At 48.3% G+C, this 16,636-nt stretch overlaps 1 protein-coding gene across 1 annotated transcript in view; it reads right to left on the minus strand.

Annotated features, from left to right (window-relative positions):
• Positions 1 to 6,965, minus strand: part of LOC124480602 (cadherin-4-like) — a 48,203-nt gene extending 41,238 nt beyond the window's left edge. Inside the window, exons 1-2 of the mRNA XM_047040084.1 lie at positions 6,743 to 6,965; positions 903 to 1,100 (exon numbers count right to left, since the gene is read on the minus strand). Coding sequence (XP_046896040.1) covers positions 903 to 1,100; positions 6,743 to 6,952 — 408 coding nt within the window. The 5' untranslated portion in view covers positions 6,953 to 6,965. The remainder of the gene's footprint in view (positions 1 to 902; positions 1,101 to 6,742) is intronic.
• Positions 6,966 to 16,636: the final 9,671 nt, after the last annotated feature.

Raw genomic sequence — 16,636 nt, forward strand, 5'->3', positions numbered from 1 at the left:
AGAGGGGAGCAGAGGGGAGCAGAGGGGAGCAGAGGGGAGGAGAGGGGAGCAGAGAAGAGCAGAGGGGAGCAGAGGGGAGCAGAAGGGAGCAGAAGGGAGCAGAGGGGAGCAGAGGGGAGGAGAGGGGCTTGTGGGGGAGACTCCAGCCAGCACTCTCACTGCTCACAGTGAGTTGACACACAGCCTTATGAAAGCAATAAGGAGGGTTTAGACTGTGCGTCCACATTATTGTTGGGGTGGGATGGAGAAGGTTTCCATCTAATCAGGCTCTAAAGCTCTCGTAGTTCAAAACAAGATGCTTATCTGTTTAAGAGGGCCCTGGGGCCATAGTCTTATTAGACCTGAGAGGTTGAACTCCTGCACTGCTTATCTGCTAGGGTATTGGAGCTCTTCATGTTGTACTAGAGGCTTTCCTTACTGTGGTGCCTTCTCACAAACCTTCAGTACACCCCGTAGTCGAACGTCTGTGACAAATTGCATCCTAAAGGTAGCTAAAAAAAATAGCGCTGAACTTTACTGAACTTTGCTGAACTTCACTGGATTGCCTGAATAAAGAGGCAAATGTTTTATTAGAGAAGCAAACAAACGAGAGAGGGATAAGGAAAAAGGATATGGGGGGGGGGGGGGGGGGGGGGACAGGTTTGTTGTGAGGGCTCAGAGATATCCAGCTTCTTAGCTGTTCTGGAGGAGTAAAGCTCTTAGTCCAGTCAGGAGAACACCTGAGTACACTCCCAACTGTAATCACATCCCAAACACACAGTATAATCCCCCCATAATGACCAGTACATGCTCATCATCACCCCCGGGCTGTCCTGACAGGCTCTCCTCTGCACGCGAGCGCTTCATCACCATGACCGCTCAGATTCGCAGGATTAGGGATGTGACCTGAAGCTTCTACTTACACTGACGAGCATCTGGGGAAATGGTCCTCTAGAATTTTCAGGAACATTGATTGGCGGGATCACCCAGTCCCTCTTCTGTCGACGCAGCCCATTGGAGCTTGCCTGGCGTTGCCCTGGAAACATGATGATGGAAGGTGGGGCTTGGAACTCTTGCTTGTACTCTTTCCTCTCAGCGAGCCTCTCCTTTTCTCCGACGATCTGGGTAAACAGATAATATGAGCTTTATGCACATGTGTGAATTTGTGTGTGTGTGTGTGTACAGTATGTGTGAGAGCGAGAGAGCAGACCTTGTCATTTCCACCTGGCTGTAAAGTCCTGTACAGAAGGGACATGTCTTTGTCTGGGATTTAAGGCCCTATTCAGCCAGCCAAGGACACTGCCGAGCCACCTTTTAAAGACCCAATGCCACACAACACACACTCCTAACACTGACTTCTCAGTTTGTAATGCTGAGTCAAGATCATTATCTTTTAGCTTGCCTTCAATTAACCCTCCACCTGGCTAGGATTAGGCCTGGGACCTTTATGAGGGAAATCGGAGTATTCATCAGAAATTGGTTTTATTAGTTCTATCTCTAAAGACTTTCAACAAAGACTCTTCCATAAAGGATATAGAGCTTGAAATTACAGTAGTTTAACATATATTGAGCTGGATAAAATAACTTTCCTTTGCAGCATTTACTGTAAGGCATATCCTAAGCAAGTGCAGTGTAAAGCTATCTATGCATAAAGCTCTTGAGAAGGTAATTACTTGTACATCCATAGAGCGACAAAGAGCACAGTATTGCTTTTGAAACTTGTTGTTCCATGTATTTATGTATTTCTGTCTCATATATATATATATCTTTATATACGTACATATTACACATGTTGTGCAAATACAATATGTGTCCTAAGGTTGAAATGCTGGAGATGAATTCCACTTTTTATAGCTACCTTTCAAGGTCTAAAAGCAAATATCAAAGTTACAGCCCACTTTATAAACTGCAGTCCTGTTGGTTTCAACCTAAACTGTGCCTGCAGGGTATATATCCATAAATACAGGAATTGACATGCAGTGGTTCTAGTTGTCACTTTATCTCAGTGATATGGGACAGTCTGTTAACCTACAGTATCCCAGTGTTACAGAACAGTCTACTAACCTACAGTATCTCAGTGATACAGAACAGTCTATTAACCTACAGTATCTCAGGGTTACATGAGAGTCTACTAACCTACAGTATCTCAGGGTTACATGAGAGTCTACTAACCTACAGTATCTCAGTGATACATGAGAGTATGTTAACCTACAGTATCTCAGTGTTACAGAACAGTTTACTAACCTATAGTATCTCAGGGTTACAGGAGAAAACTTGTCTGCAGTTCACTAGATCTGTCATCACACTCAATCTCTCAACTATGCCGCTCTCCTCCTCTCCCTCTCTCTCTGTCTAGCTATCCCTTTCTCCCCCTTGCCCTCTCTCTGTAGCTCTTTCAGTTTGATTGTTTGTCTCCCTCTCTCCTCCCTGTTGGCAGACCCTGACAGCTTGTCTCAATAATAGCTATTTACCAAGAGCAGGGAGTGCTAGCAGGGTAAGTGTATGGAGCTAGGATAATGCCTGGCTAACACTCTCCCCCAGGTCTCAGCACATAAGCTGCACCCCCATGTCCCATTGTTCCAGGGCAAGGAGCATGAGAGAACGGTGTAGGGTTCTGTGGTACAATCAAAGGAGTTATATTACCATGTGCGTGTGAGTGAGTGTGTTTCAATGTGTGTGTGTCTCTGTGTGTCTATGTCTGTGTGTGTGTGTGTTTCTCTCTCTGTGTGTGTCTCTCTGTGTGTGTGTGTGTGTGTCTTTCTCTCTGTGTGTGTCTCTCCGTGTGTCTATGTGCGTGTGTGTGTGTGTGAGTGTCAAGAGCCATGAGAACAAACTCTGTAAGAAAAAGCTTCATGTATTGAGGGAGTCAAGGGAAGGGGGTTCAATCACCACACATTTACATATAAAGAGGCTGCTGTTTTAATACCTATTCCAACATTTGATTTCACTGTAACCCTACTTCCTCTCCCCCTCTCCCTCCGTGGCTTGTGGCCTTGTGGTTCGTCATTGGTAGTTAAAATGTGGGGGAAACACAAGAACAAGAACAACAACAGAGGAAGAAAGCAGGCCTTCTGGCAAACTTTGAATGCTGAGGGGTCATGTTGCACGGCAAGCGGATTCTACTAATAGCCACCTCTGTGGAACTTTCCTCAGTCTATAAACCTAGGCCTCTCCTCTGTACCCCCCTCTAGTTCATGCCCGGTTGCCTAGTTCCCTCCAAAGGTGGGTTGTACCTGCCAGAGAAAACAATGCTTTCAAGCTCACTTCATTAGATGGACATCCAGGAGAAAGGCTTTTAAGGCTGCATTAAAGGAAACCTGTCTGAAGGGTTGGCATATGCTGTGTGTGTGTGCGTGGGAGTGGGTTTGTGTGTGAGTGGGAGGAAGGGAGGGAGGGAGGGATGGAGGGAAGGAGGGAAGGAGGGAGGAGAGGGGGCGGTGTGAACCCGTGGGGGGAAGGTGTCGTGTTCAGTTACGTCAACCAGGCCCCACATTTCAAACGTCAGGCAGGGGGTGGATCATCGCCCAGAGCGGGGCAGGAGGAAGGAAGGAGGAAGGGGAGGGTTGCAAGGTCATAAGTCTGTGTGTATGAGTGTATGTGGGGAGGGAGACTTACCCATAGGTTGCATGCATGTATGTAGAAACTCGTATTCATGTCATTATTACTTGTCTCTTAGGAGTCAAAGCGAGTTGTGTAATTATCATCTCCACCACTAGGGGAGCTGCTGCCTCTGGTACAGCCTGCTCTGTTTATCTCTGCTTTAGATCCAGCTCCAGGTCCTCTCCTCACGCTCCACAGACCATCAAACCAACACAACATCCACCCCTCACACACACACACACACACCACATCCAAACATGCATGTGATGTGGTTTTTGTTCCGTGTGCAGTGTGGCAGGTGAGTCCTAAATCTGATCCATATGGTGTGTGTTGGGGGAGAGAACCTCTCGTCTGTCTGTGCCAAGTGAAACATGCGTGTGTGTGCCAGCATGGCACATGGATGCAAACTGTGTTTGTCAGTCGGAGGAAGGAGACAGATGTGCGCAGGCTCTGGAAACATGTATTCTCCTTCTTCATGTCATGGAGAGCTGAGTAGGTCTGACTGCAGGACCAAGCTGCCCCACTTCACCCCGGCATGCTGGGTGTGGAGGGGTGAGGTGGGGCTGGTAGAGGGTAAGGGAGATGGAGGTCTGATTATATGTTGGTTAGCAGTTGTGACCCCCCCCCCCCTCCCATGTCTAAATAAGAGAGAGAGAGAGAGAGAGAGAGAGAGAGAGAGAGAGAGAGAGAGAGAGAGAGAGAGAGAGAGAGAGAGAGAGAGAGAGAGAGAGAGAGAGAGAGAAAGAAAGAAAGAAAGAAAGAAGAGTCCATCATTGTTCCAGGTTGTTCCTCCACCATAATGGAAATACATGGTTGGAACTGGCTAATAGAGTACGTACAAGATCCAAAAAACAAAGACAACCTTCAAACTTAAATTCAGGTGCTTACAAACAAACACCCATTAACACCCAAACATGCACATACACTCACACAAACACACACACATACTCACAGAATAAATAAAACACTTAAACGTATTCACAATTGATCTTACACAGACGCACATACACTCACACAAACAACCACACACACACCCATGCTGTGTGAACAGGAGTCAGTGAGTGTGAAATGGATGCAGCCTCAAGCTCTGGTGCCACTAGGCCAGGCCAGCTGGCTCTCATCCCAGCTTTCCTCTCATCACCCTCCCCCTAACCTCCCCCTGCTTCCCCAGTCTCCCCTTGTCTCTCCATGCCTCCCCTTTCCCTTCCCCCAAGTCACCCTTAACGTCCCTGCGCCCTGCCTCCTTCCCTCCACCTCACACACTGTGATATGAGCCAGACATCTGGAAACTATTGCCTATTTAACAGAACGGGCCACAAAACTCTACATCCCATTACGAGATATAACATTGTGCTAGGCATCTTGTTTTCTGCATTTATATGATGCGCACCAGCTTCCCCTCCCACCTATAGCTGATGTGGATCAGGTCTGACCCTGTCTCCTCTCTGTTGTTTCTCAGCTTCTTTTACAAGGTACCTTTTAATAGACACACGCAAACGCACCCCAGCTTTGCTGTCTGGTTGAAGAGTGGATGAGAGTGTGGGCAGCAGACTGGGGGACACAGGGCACATCGTGGTCTTGGGTGATTGGTTGACTTATGCCAGCCCTTGTGGCTATGCTGCCAACACTCCCCATGCTGCCCTCCTCTGTGCTCCACTACAGCAGATGGGACTCGTCTGTGATGGGAAGGTGAACTATACACATGGAGCAAAGAGAGAGCTGGAAAGAACAATCCTGGCTTCAGCCTGAACTAAACTGTCCAATCAGCTTAGAGGGTAACTTTACTTTCTTCCTCTGTGTATGTCCTTCCTATTTCGGGGTCCTAGTCTGATTCTAGTCTGGTCCTAGACAGGTGTTAGCCTGGGGCTAGGTGGGTCCTAGCCTGCAGCTTACTGGGTCCTGGCCTGTCTCCAAGTCTGACCTTAGCCTGGTTCCTAGCCTGCTCCACACGGGGTCCTAGATTGCTGCCTAGCCTGCGTCCTGTCCGGGTCCTAGCCTGCGTCCTAGCCTGGGTCCTAGCCTGGGTCCTAGCCTGGGTCCTAGCCTGGGTCCTGTCTGGGTCCTAGCCTGGGTCCTAGCCTGGGTCCTAGCCTGGGTCCTGTCTGGGTCCTAGCCTGGGTCCTAGCCTGGGTCCTAGCCCGTGCTAGGAGACAGACAGGTGCTGAGCAGCAGGATGTGTGTAGGCAGACTGGGCAGGAGGTATGGAGATGTGCTGGGTGAGCTCAGCCCCCTACCTGGACTGTCAGTATAACTGACATAGGCTTAGTCAGCCACTCTGTTGGCGGTTAGGTACAGACACAGACTGATACTGAGATGTAAACACACATACTGACATACTGGACATGTTCCAATGTTATTACTTGGAGTATGTTCACCAGTGCCTTGGGTGGCTGACTGACTGACTGACTGGTTGGCTGGCTGACTATGTGGCTGGCTGGCTGGCTGGCTGGCTGGCTGACTGACTGGCTGACTGGTTGACTGACTGGTTGGATGACTGACTGACTGGTTGGCTGGCTGTGTTGGTTGCCTGGAGGGTAATTAAGACCAAGGGTGAGTCTTGTCAGACATCAGGACTGGAAGCGATACCTTTGTCTCTGCTGCATGTGTTTGACACACTAGAGGGATGCCGTCCATCCCCTTTGTAGGTCTGAGTGTGAACGGTCATGTGGGTCTTGGCTACACTACCTTCTGTGCCAATTTATAATTGTGTGTGTGTGTGTGAGAGCATGTGAGCGTGTATGTGTGTGTGCTGATTAATGTAGTTACTGTAACATCTGGGCATCTGCACTCAGGTCTGGTATCAGTGTATCAGATCTGCACGTCAGAGCTCTACTGCTGAGACTGCAGACTTCATACCAGTAGAACACCATGTGCAACAGGACCTGGGGGTGGTGGTTGGTGGGGGGGTGGTACAGGTCTGAGGAATCTGTCTGCTTTCCACTAACAGCTTATATGGGTACTTGAGAGCTGGCCTCCTGTGATAGAGTGATAGCACCTTCTGCACCTGTGTGGTGCGTTCCCTCCCTGCTCCACCCCCGGGGCATGTGCCCTGAATCTCAGCTGAAAAAACGCTTCTCAAATGCCTGCAGATTATGTCAGGGATGACACTCTGGAGCTGTTTATGGGTGTGAGCACGTGTGTGTGTGTGTGTGTGTGTGCGTACCTCATTTCCGTGTGGAGGAGCTGCTGATTGGTCGATGAGGGCCAGCTGGATCACAGTCTCCCACACATGAGTGTTTGGACCGCGTGCCGTCAGCTTGAACTGGACCGGCTCTGTCAGACTGGCATCCTCTCTCTGGGCGTAGATGGAGCCATCGGCCCGCACGCCAAAACTGGGATCGCTGCTCAGGAAGAGCACGCCATCACTCCCCATACAGTCGTCAAACTTCACTGTGGAGTGGGGGAGGGGGAGGAGGGAGAGGGAGGGAGGGGAGAGGCGGGAGAGGGGGGAAAGGGAGGAAGAAAGGGAAGGAAGAGAGGAGACGTGATCAGTGATTGATCTGACCTCAGTCGTTTCCAATGTTGAAGCTCAATGTGGAGAATAGTATGAAATGGATTACAAACAACATTACATTGTTTCAAGTTATTTTTTCATTGTGATGAAATATTTAAATGTTCTTATGCCTGCCCCTCTCTTTTTCTTTTTCTTGCTCTCTCGCTCTCTCTTTCTCTCTTCACTTTCTCTCTGTCACTCTCTGTCACTCTCTTTCTGTTCAGTGGGTGATTGCGTGTTTGGCAAAACGCAATCCATGATAATGTCACATCCTTCTTGAATAGCAGCATGATGACTGCAGAGACAGGAGGGAAGAACAAAAGACTACGAGAGACACACAGAGAGAGAGACAAAGAGAGTAGAGAGAGAGAGAGAGACAAAGAGAGAGACACAGAAAGAGAGAGAGAGAGAGAGAGAGAGAGAGAGAGAGAGAGAGAGAGAGAGAGAGAGAGAGAGAGAGAGAGAGAGAGAGAGAGAGAGAGAGAATAAAGATGTGAGCCCAGACTAGGCTGTAAGAGGATAGCCACTCACATGTTTTAGCCACAATGACAAACAACAAACATACACAACAATCTACAAATGACATTTCTACAAATGCCACAGTTGTCCATACGTGGATAAAATACATTTACAGGCAAATAAACTCAAGCAAACACACATACTCTCAACCAGCATCTACATACATGTACGTACATACTACCATCATACATGTGAAGATGGTGTGTACCGTGAGCCAATAGGGAGTTCAGAGTCATAACAGATCATGTATTGTTATGTACATGCACTGTAGATATCTCAAATCAATAAGCCCTTGTTTTATTCCTAGAGCACAGAGACCTCCAAACACACTTGTGTGAGCACATTTGTCTATATCCTGTTTCACTAATTACAGCCAGTCATTAAATAGTAGCAAAGTAAAAGGCAGTTAGATGTAAACGGAGACTGAGAGAAACGCGAGCCCTTGTCTGTACCATGGCTGACTGAACACACTATTGACTCTCACCACCGGGTAATATGAGGCAAATTAGCATGACAACGAGAAAATGTCCTTAAATGTCCTTATCCTTCACCTCCCTGAGAAGCTAAACAATGTGAGGGAGGGAGATGGAGGGATGGAGGGGGTGGTTACAGTTACTCCACAAACAGGATACAGATCAGAGCAAACTTCAGGAGTCGGGTCAAACCCAGTGCGATGGGTGTCCAGTGTGTGTGTGGGAGTACAGTCCTGGATTACAGTAGCAGGGTGAGGTCACTCTTTCATCGTTCTGGGGGGCTGAGAACCACCAGCTGGAGTCTGAGAGCAGCACACACCATACACGGAGAACACTTGGAGGAGACCAGCCGGCAGATACATAGTACACACACACACTTGCAGGAGACCAACTAAAAGACACACCCCATACGAGGTCAGGCAGCACACACACACTGGTGGAAGACCAGTCGAGAGACACTCATCTGGTTTGGGGCCGAGGGGCCCTTTTGTCTGCCTCTCCAGCTTCCTGTCTCTCCTAAGGATTATTGAGTCTAGACATGGGATTGAGAGGGACCTTGGGTTAAAAGCTGTAAGACACTGGGGATGGTGTATCCTTCACTATGTCTCTCCCACAGTCCTTCTCTCTGTGAAAGGACAGGCTTTCAGAGATGACATGCATCAAACATGATTTAACTTCTCACTGGCGCTAAAGCCAGACAGTCCCCCCCCCCCCAAAGAAGAAGACGGATCATAACATAACATCACTCAGTCATCTCTAGGCAACAAGTGTTGTTTAAGGGTGGGGGGTCAGACTGGTCTGTGACAACACAACACAGCCCACAGTAGAGGACCCAGCCACATAACACTGCCCGGCGGAAAGGTCATTGGTCAATACTGTGGTGTCAGTACTGTGGTTTAGCAACACTGTCTTCCTCTGAGTCCTTTATGTCTCTGACTGGTTTGACTAGCCTCAAGGTGTGAACCCCCACTCCTCTCCTACCTCTTCCTGTCTCTTCATCTCTGCCACCAGCCATGTCTGCTTTGGACAGCTTTTGGACAAACACATGCTACAGTTGGCAAATATGTGCCAATACAGTTTTGGAAGGAAGCCTGATTATATTAACAGAGAGGAAGTCAAATTCAAATTTGAGAAGAAAATAAAGCTTTATGATAGCGACAAGTGCTCATGTATTACTGAAGCAGACAAATATGGGCATTACAAATAGCAGGTGGTCTTTCTCTCTCTGTCGACCCTCTCTCTCTGTCTCTGTCCACCCTCTCTCTCTCTGTCCACCTCTCTCTCTCTCTCTCTCCCTCTCTCTCTCTCTCTCTCTCTCTCTCTCTCTCTCTCTTTCTTTCTCTCTCTCCCTCCTCTCTCTCTCTCTCTCTCTCTCTCTAAGCTGGGCGTATAGCCAGTGGTGCAGCAGTGTTGCGGTCATGGTTGGTTGACAGAGGTTTGTGTGCTGGGGGGCGGGGGGGGAGGGGGTTCTGAGAAACGGGGAGGGGGGGGTGCAAGCATTTCGCTGTGGTAGTCTCGCTACCCAGCTGAGTGTGTGTATGAGGAAAAGAGAGAGATAGCAAGGTGTAAGAGAGAGAGGGAGAGAGCAAGATACAAAGAAAGAAAGAGGATAACAGTGAGAGAAAGAGCGAGCGAGAGAGAGGGGGAAAGAAAGAAAGAGAAGAGAGAGATCTGTTGGTGTGGGTTGTACACAGTGGGGGAATGACTGAACAAAGATCACACAGACATGCTAATGTGCAGCTGTGTACTACGAAGCTTCCAGGTGTTTGTATTCAAAAGAGGGAGAGAGAGAGAGAAAGAGAGAGAGAGAGAAAGGGAGAGAGATAGAGAGATGATGTGGCTGTGTGTGTGTGTGTGTGTGTGTGTGTAGATGTAACAATGTGCAGGTGTGCATGAACACCTCTGCCAGGTGTCCGTGTGCATGTTCTTTCCCTAAAGAGGCTTAATGTGTTCTCAATAATAAAGGCAATCTAGCATTTCTTACTCTATCACAAACGGTATGTTTATGTACTGTACGTGTAAAGGTGTGTGCGGGTGCTAATGTGTGTGAATGTGAGTGCGTGTGCGTGTGCGTGCATGCATCAGCGCATGCATCAGCACACTTATGGCAGTATTGAAAAGCTGTTAAAATGTGTCAAATAGCAACAACAAAAAATCCCCATTCTCAAGACCCTGAGGCTTCTTCTCTCTGACCAATTATGAACAAACACGCCACACACACACACACACAACTCCTAAGAGCTCCACTTTCGAAGCAGTCCGGTCGATGGCACAATAAGACAGATTATAAAAATCTGCCCACAATGGCCCAGTGAAGCCCAACAGTACTCCTAGGCACACAAAGCAGGAGTGTGCTCTGCAGTGATCTGACCAATGAGAGACAAGCCCAAAGCTGCTCTCGAAAGGCCAGAGAGCAGTCAAACACAGCAGACACTGCCTGGGCTATAGGGCTACACTAGGGTTGCACTAGGGCTGCACTAGGGCTGCACTAGGGCTGCACTAGGGTTGCACTAGGGCTGCACTAGGGCTGCACTAGGGTTGCACTAGGGCTGCACTAGGGCTGCAGCAGAGGTACTAGCGCTTGGGCTAGATGCCCCTCCCTCAATGGAAAAATAGCTTTTACTCCTGATCCGTGGACTGTCATTCCTATCGAGATAACAAGCAGTTTCACTGAGTTTTTCTTTTTTCCTAAGTGATCACATTTGGCAGTTAAGGACAGCATGAGGGCATTGTGACGGTATTTCACAATCTCTCTTTCTCTTATCCATCATTCTGTCCTCGCATCCTCTCTCTCTTTCTCTGAAGCCTAATAGGAGTATGGTGAATCTCTCTCACCCAATCGCTGTCTACTTAGAAACTACATTTCTGCTAACAAAGTGAAAAGAGTGGAAGAAGGACAGAGACAAGTGAAGGGTGACCTTCGTCAGCCAGTCCTTTATGACCAGCAGGCTGACAGGGATGAGCTGTGTGAAAGGCATGTGAAGAAGAAGAAGAAGAACAGACACAATCAAGAGAGAATGAGAGGTGGAGAAAGGGAGAGGACAGAGAGATAAGAGGAGGGGAGAGGAGAGGAAAGGGTGAAAGAGATTGAGAGGGCAGAGAGTTGAGAGGTGGTGATGGGGGGGGGGCTAACTGGAGAGACGGGATGGAGAGAAAGGTGAGGTATAAATAGTGCAGAGCAATGGTTGAAGTGGTTAAAATATCCAGAGTGAAAGTAAAAAGAAAGAAATAATGAGTGCTCCAGACAGGAGTAATAGTCTGTAGTTGTAGAAGAGAGGCAGGGGGATATCGTGAACGTGCCTGTTGGTTCTAGAGGAGGAAGTGCAGAGAGCTGGGAGGTTGGCTCTGTGACTAGTGGACTGTCTCTCTCTCTCTCTCTCTCTCTCTCTCTCTCTCTCTCTCTCTCTCTCTCTCTCTCTCTCTCTCTTTCTATCTATCTCTCTCTCTGTCTCTCTGTCTCACTCACACACACACACACACACACACACAGCCTATGGATGGATGGGAGCTAGATGGGATAGATTGGATGGCTTTAGAAGGCTGTTTAAATAGGTTAATTGGCCAAGTCTCACATGATATATAGACAGAGAGAAAGAGATAGAAAGAGAGAAAGACAGCAAGAACAGAAGGATGTAGGGAGAGATAAATGGCAAGGGAGGGATATGGGTGGCTGCTGATCAGAGAGTGAATGTGTGCAAGCAAGCATGTGTGTGTGTGCGCGTGTGTGTGATCAGAGCAGGCTAGAATACCACAGAGTACTGGCAGAGGTATGTGGGACTAGCAGTGAGAGATTGGCTGGCTGCACTGGGCCAGGGAGACTGGTACCCCCAGTAGAGCCTCACTGATTGGGCTCTGGCACTTCTAAATGACCAGCTACTACACTGGACCCCCACAGGGAGGGAAGAGAGGCCCAGGACCTGGACTACTGAACAGCAGCAGGACCAAGCCCTGTTATAAGCTCCTGGATACAAAATGATCAGGAAAAACACAAACATTTTAAAGTACTAATCCACTCTGCTATGACAATTGTTTCGGGAAATACACATTTGCTATGAGTAAATCAGATTCATTTTAGGATTGACTGAGGCTACACACACACACACACACACACACAAACACACAAACACACAAACACACATGCATGACCATGTGCACACTGTTTTGGCTAATCAGCATGTCTCTAATGAAGGATTAGCATTTATCTAAACAAGTTCTGAAATGCTTGATTTGGCTTTATCAATTCTCCCCCATCATCCTCTCTCGCACTCTGGGGACAGGTGCACACGAGCCTAAGCATAGATCCCTGCCCCAGCCAATTATCCAGTGTGGATGTATGTGTTGTGTGTGTATGTGTGTGTTTGTGCGCCAAACAATGCCTACACAAGGTCCAATTACCTACAGTATGCAGCATACATTTACTGGGCATTTAAACACATTTATTATGGTATAGCTAGGCACAAAGACTCGAAAATACAACCCGAAACACAAACAATGCATTTCCTAATCACATACAGCTCTTCCTCGAGAGATGCATCCTCCCTAACTCCCCTGCTTAGGAAATCACATCTACATGATTAAAAACGATGAAGCATACATTTGCTTGGTTATGTACTAGTTCCATTAATTATGCATGTTGCTCTCTGATTTTCTATTTGCCTTGGGTGTTTGCATGGATAAAAGGAAGAGACAGAGAGAGAAAGATAAGGAAAGCCTTGAGAGAGAACGACTGTTTTGGATATTAGGGCTGAAGTTAAAGAGAGAGGAAGGTAGAAGAGGAAGAAGAGAAAATGAGAGGGAGGGAGGGAGATCCAACTGAAAAAAAGCCTCACCCAGGCACAGAAAAGAGAGAGAAGGAACAGAGATGCAGTTAGCCTTCCAACATCCCACTGCAGCGCTCCACTACACCTACATCCATGGATAAGAGTGCTGACTGCAGCAGTTCAAACATTGAGCTCTGGACATAGGGCCCCTGCCTGCCATCACTGGTAGAGAGGCTGGACATGCAGAACTGGAATACTCCACATACACGTACAGTACAGTATTTCAATAAGCTCAAAGTTCTTGAACAAAGTCTGCAGCCTTACGCTCCTGTCAGAGCCATAAAGTAATCATGTGTCCTTTCCATCCAGCCTGGGCTTTTATCTTGGCTTCCTGTAGCTATGGGGAAGCCTCCTGCACTCTGCTGCTCACATCCTTAGATCTTCACTGGATTTCCTGGATCGATGGGTCACAAATTAAATCATGTGTTTGCAAGTCTGACTTTTCCTTGATTCAGAGTTCAGATCTCACACCACTTGCAGTTGCTGGTATGACCTGATCAGACCTAGATCTAGGGTGTCTACATGGGGACACGTTCTCACCAGCAGTGGTAGACGTAAGTCAAAGAGTGGTGTGTGTGTGTGTGTGTGGATTATGTTGTCTTGTCTTGCAGAAGTTCTCTTTAGCAGACTGCTGTTTCAGCAAACATCAGCCCCAGCAGGATCAACACAGTCTCTTTTACACACCCACACCACCCAGACCACGTTGTCTAGGACAAGGGTCCAAAGGTTAGTGACAACTGTATGTGTGTGTGACAGTATCTCAACTGGACAGTAGAGTTCCAGTAGGGCAGCTCACCAGGCCATACTCAGTAGGCCCAGGATGGTTGGTCTTCCTCAAGTGAACACTAATACAGCAAAATAGTTCATAAACTACATTTAAACTGCTGAAGATCTTTTATCTGATCTAATCAACATTTCTCTCATCAAAGCATTTCTATAATTCATATGTTGAGCTCAGCAGGATTAGTCTACAAATGAAACACATTTGACTTGCTTTGACTTAACCTCAGATAAATACACAGACTTGATAGCAAGTTTTTAGTTGAAGGGTGAAGTACAGAGCCTGTTTAATGTGTAAAGCTGGTACGTTATTCTTCTGGGGAAGTTACACGTCAGTGAAGACTTCTGAAGCCCTAACCCTTCCCATAGACACATACACTTGCACACAGGCATACACACAGTAACCCCAACTACTGAGACTGAGGTTGGTAAACCATACAATTAGTGGTTCTACAGTTTCACAAAGACTGGCGCCCAGCAGCAAGATGAGGAAACGGTCAGGAGGAGGTAATGAAACAACCTATACTGTAGTCCCACCACATCCACTGGAAACACCAACACACACTCCTGCACACACTCTCCTGAGGAACAGCGTGATACTGTACAATATATATACATGTATCCGCAGAACAACGGTTACCTAAATGTTTCTAACATATGGGGGTCAGATGGCTGAGCGGTTAGGGAACCGGGCTACCAATCAGAAGGTTGCTGGTTCAATTCCAGACGTGCCTAATGACGTTGTGTCCCTGGCCAAGGCACTTCACCCTACTTGCCTCGGGGGAAATGTCCCTGTAAGTCCCTCTGGATAAGAGCGTCTGCTAAATGACTCAATGTACTGTAAATGTAACACATTGTACATAAGAGGACTGCTAACTTGCAAAAAAAATATACATAAGGTAACTATACACTAACAATGACAGTGTTGTTTTGCGTACTTTTGTCTGTGATCTTCTCCCAGTGTCTGGATTGCAGGAAGCCCTCAGTCTGGATGGTGTGTTAGGACCCAACAGAAGGAGAGTCATTTGTCACTGATGATCCTTATCAAAAGCTCCCCAAGGCCAGGACCAAGGAATTTGAGTGTGCCTGCACAGTATGTGTGCGTCTGCATGTGTGTGTGAGAAAATGTGTGCATTTGAGTGTGTGCTTTAGTGTGTGCGTGCATACGTACAGTATGTGTGTGTGTTTGTGCATGTGCATGCGTGTGGGCATGTGTTTGGGCCTGTGTGCGTGAGCTCCTGTTGAGACCAGGCAGTGCACCCTAATGTGGGCAGAATGAGGGGGCTTGCAGAGAGGTGATCGATGGGTCTTAAAGCTGTCAGCTAAATGTTTCCAGGGGCTTGAAGGCATTAGCTGAGAAAATCCCAAAGGGCGAGTGTGTGTTAAAGTGTGTATGTGTGTGTGTGTGTGTGAGAGGGTGAGCTTCAGTGTGTAAAGGGATGTAAAACGCAGTAGACAACTGGGAGCCTGAGGAATGTTAACAATGCTGTCTGGTCTCTGGTCCAACAGGGGAGTGTCTGCAGGAAGCTGCTGTATCTGCTGTTAACATACACTCTCCTATGACAGACCAATTAGGTTGCCTCATAACATGCACACACAAACATACACACACACACACACATTCAGACACACACTTCAGACACCAAAGACAGATTGTTCCTGGAAGGTGGATCACATTGAGCTGAAGTAGCCTTGCAGACAGGGGTCCCAGAGGTACACACATACACACACACACACACACACACACACATGCACACACACAGAGAGACGACACCCCCTAGACCTCACATCAGCTAATTGTTATGTGGAATAGAAGGAGTAAGCCCTGCAGCTTCCCCAGAGAAAACACACACGACAGGTGTGTGTGTGTGTGTTGTGTCAAAGGGGTAGGAACTAAGGGAAATAAATTAGAAGCAATATCAGGTTCCTCTGACAAGTCCTGTTAATGAGAACATGGTGGAGAGGTTTTGGGTGAAGGAGGAGGGAGCCAGATCCAACATCACTGTTCACCAAAGAGGGAGGGACACCACCATGATTTCACACCATCCACAAGGAGTGGTGTGAATATGAGGAGCACTGTGAAGAGGGGGGGGTAAAGAAACCAATTGGAAAAAGAAAGAGAGGTATTTTGGTGTAATGTAAGAGGAGAGGTTGTTGTGCTGTGGCTTCATGGTATCATCACTAATGAGGATGTGTATCAGCTGTAGGAAGCAGGAGTTCTTGAGCCTCACGCATGGCATGAGGAGCACTGACTGCAGTGCATTGTTCAACATCGCACACAAACATGTTGAAAAGTAAATGCCATTCAGAGCTAGTACAGCCTCAAGGTGAACATGCTGGAGAAAATGTTCAGCATTGTAGCAAAGTCAGATCATGCCAGGGGCGCCCCCCCCCCCCCTGGGGGGTGTCTGTGTGTTTGTGTGGGATCCATCTGAGAGACTGGAACTACGTGATACGACAAAGCCATCATGTTGCATTAACGGACTGGAAGTAAGAGCGTGGGGAACACAGAGCCCACCCTCTGAGGTGTGCTGGGGGCCACAGCCCACCCTCTGAGGTGTGCTGGGGGCCAGAGCCCACCCTCTGAGGTGTGCTGGGGGCCAGACCCCACCCTCTGAGGTGTGCTGGGGGCCAGGCCCCACCCTCTGAGGTGTGCTGGGGGCCAGGCCCCACCCTCTGAGGTGTGCTGGGGGCCACAGCCCACCCTCTGAGGTGTGCTGGGGGCCAGAGCCCACCCTCTGAGGTGTGCTGGGGGCCAGAGCCCACCCTCTGAGGTGTGCTGGGGGCCAGACCCCACCCTCTGAGGTGTGCTGGGGGCCAGAGCCCACCCTCTGAGGTGTGCTGGGGGCCAGACCCCACCCTCTGAGGTGTGCTGGGGGCCAGACCCCACCCTCTGAGGTGTGCTGAGGGCCAGACCCCACCCTCTGAGGTGTTCTGAGGGCCAGAGCACACCCTCTGAGGTGTGCTGAGGG

Source organism: Hypomesus transpacificus, chromosome 18, assembly GCF_021917145.1.
Source record: "Hypomesus transpacificus isolate Combined female chromosome 18, fHypTra1, whole genome shotgun sequence".
Lineage (NCBI taxonomy): Eukaryota > Metazoa > Chordata > Actinopteri > Osmeriformes > Osmeridae > Hypomesus > Hypomesus transpacificus.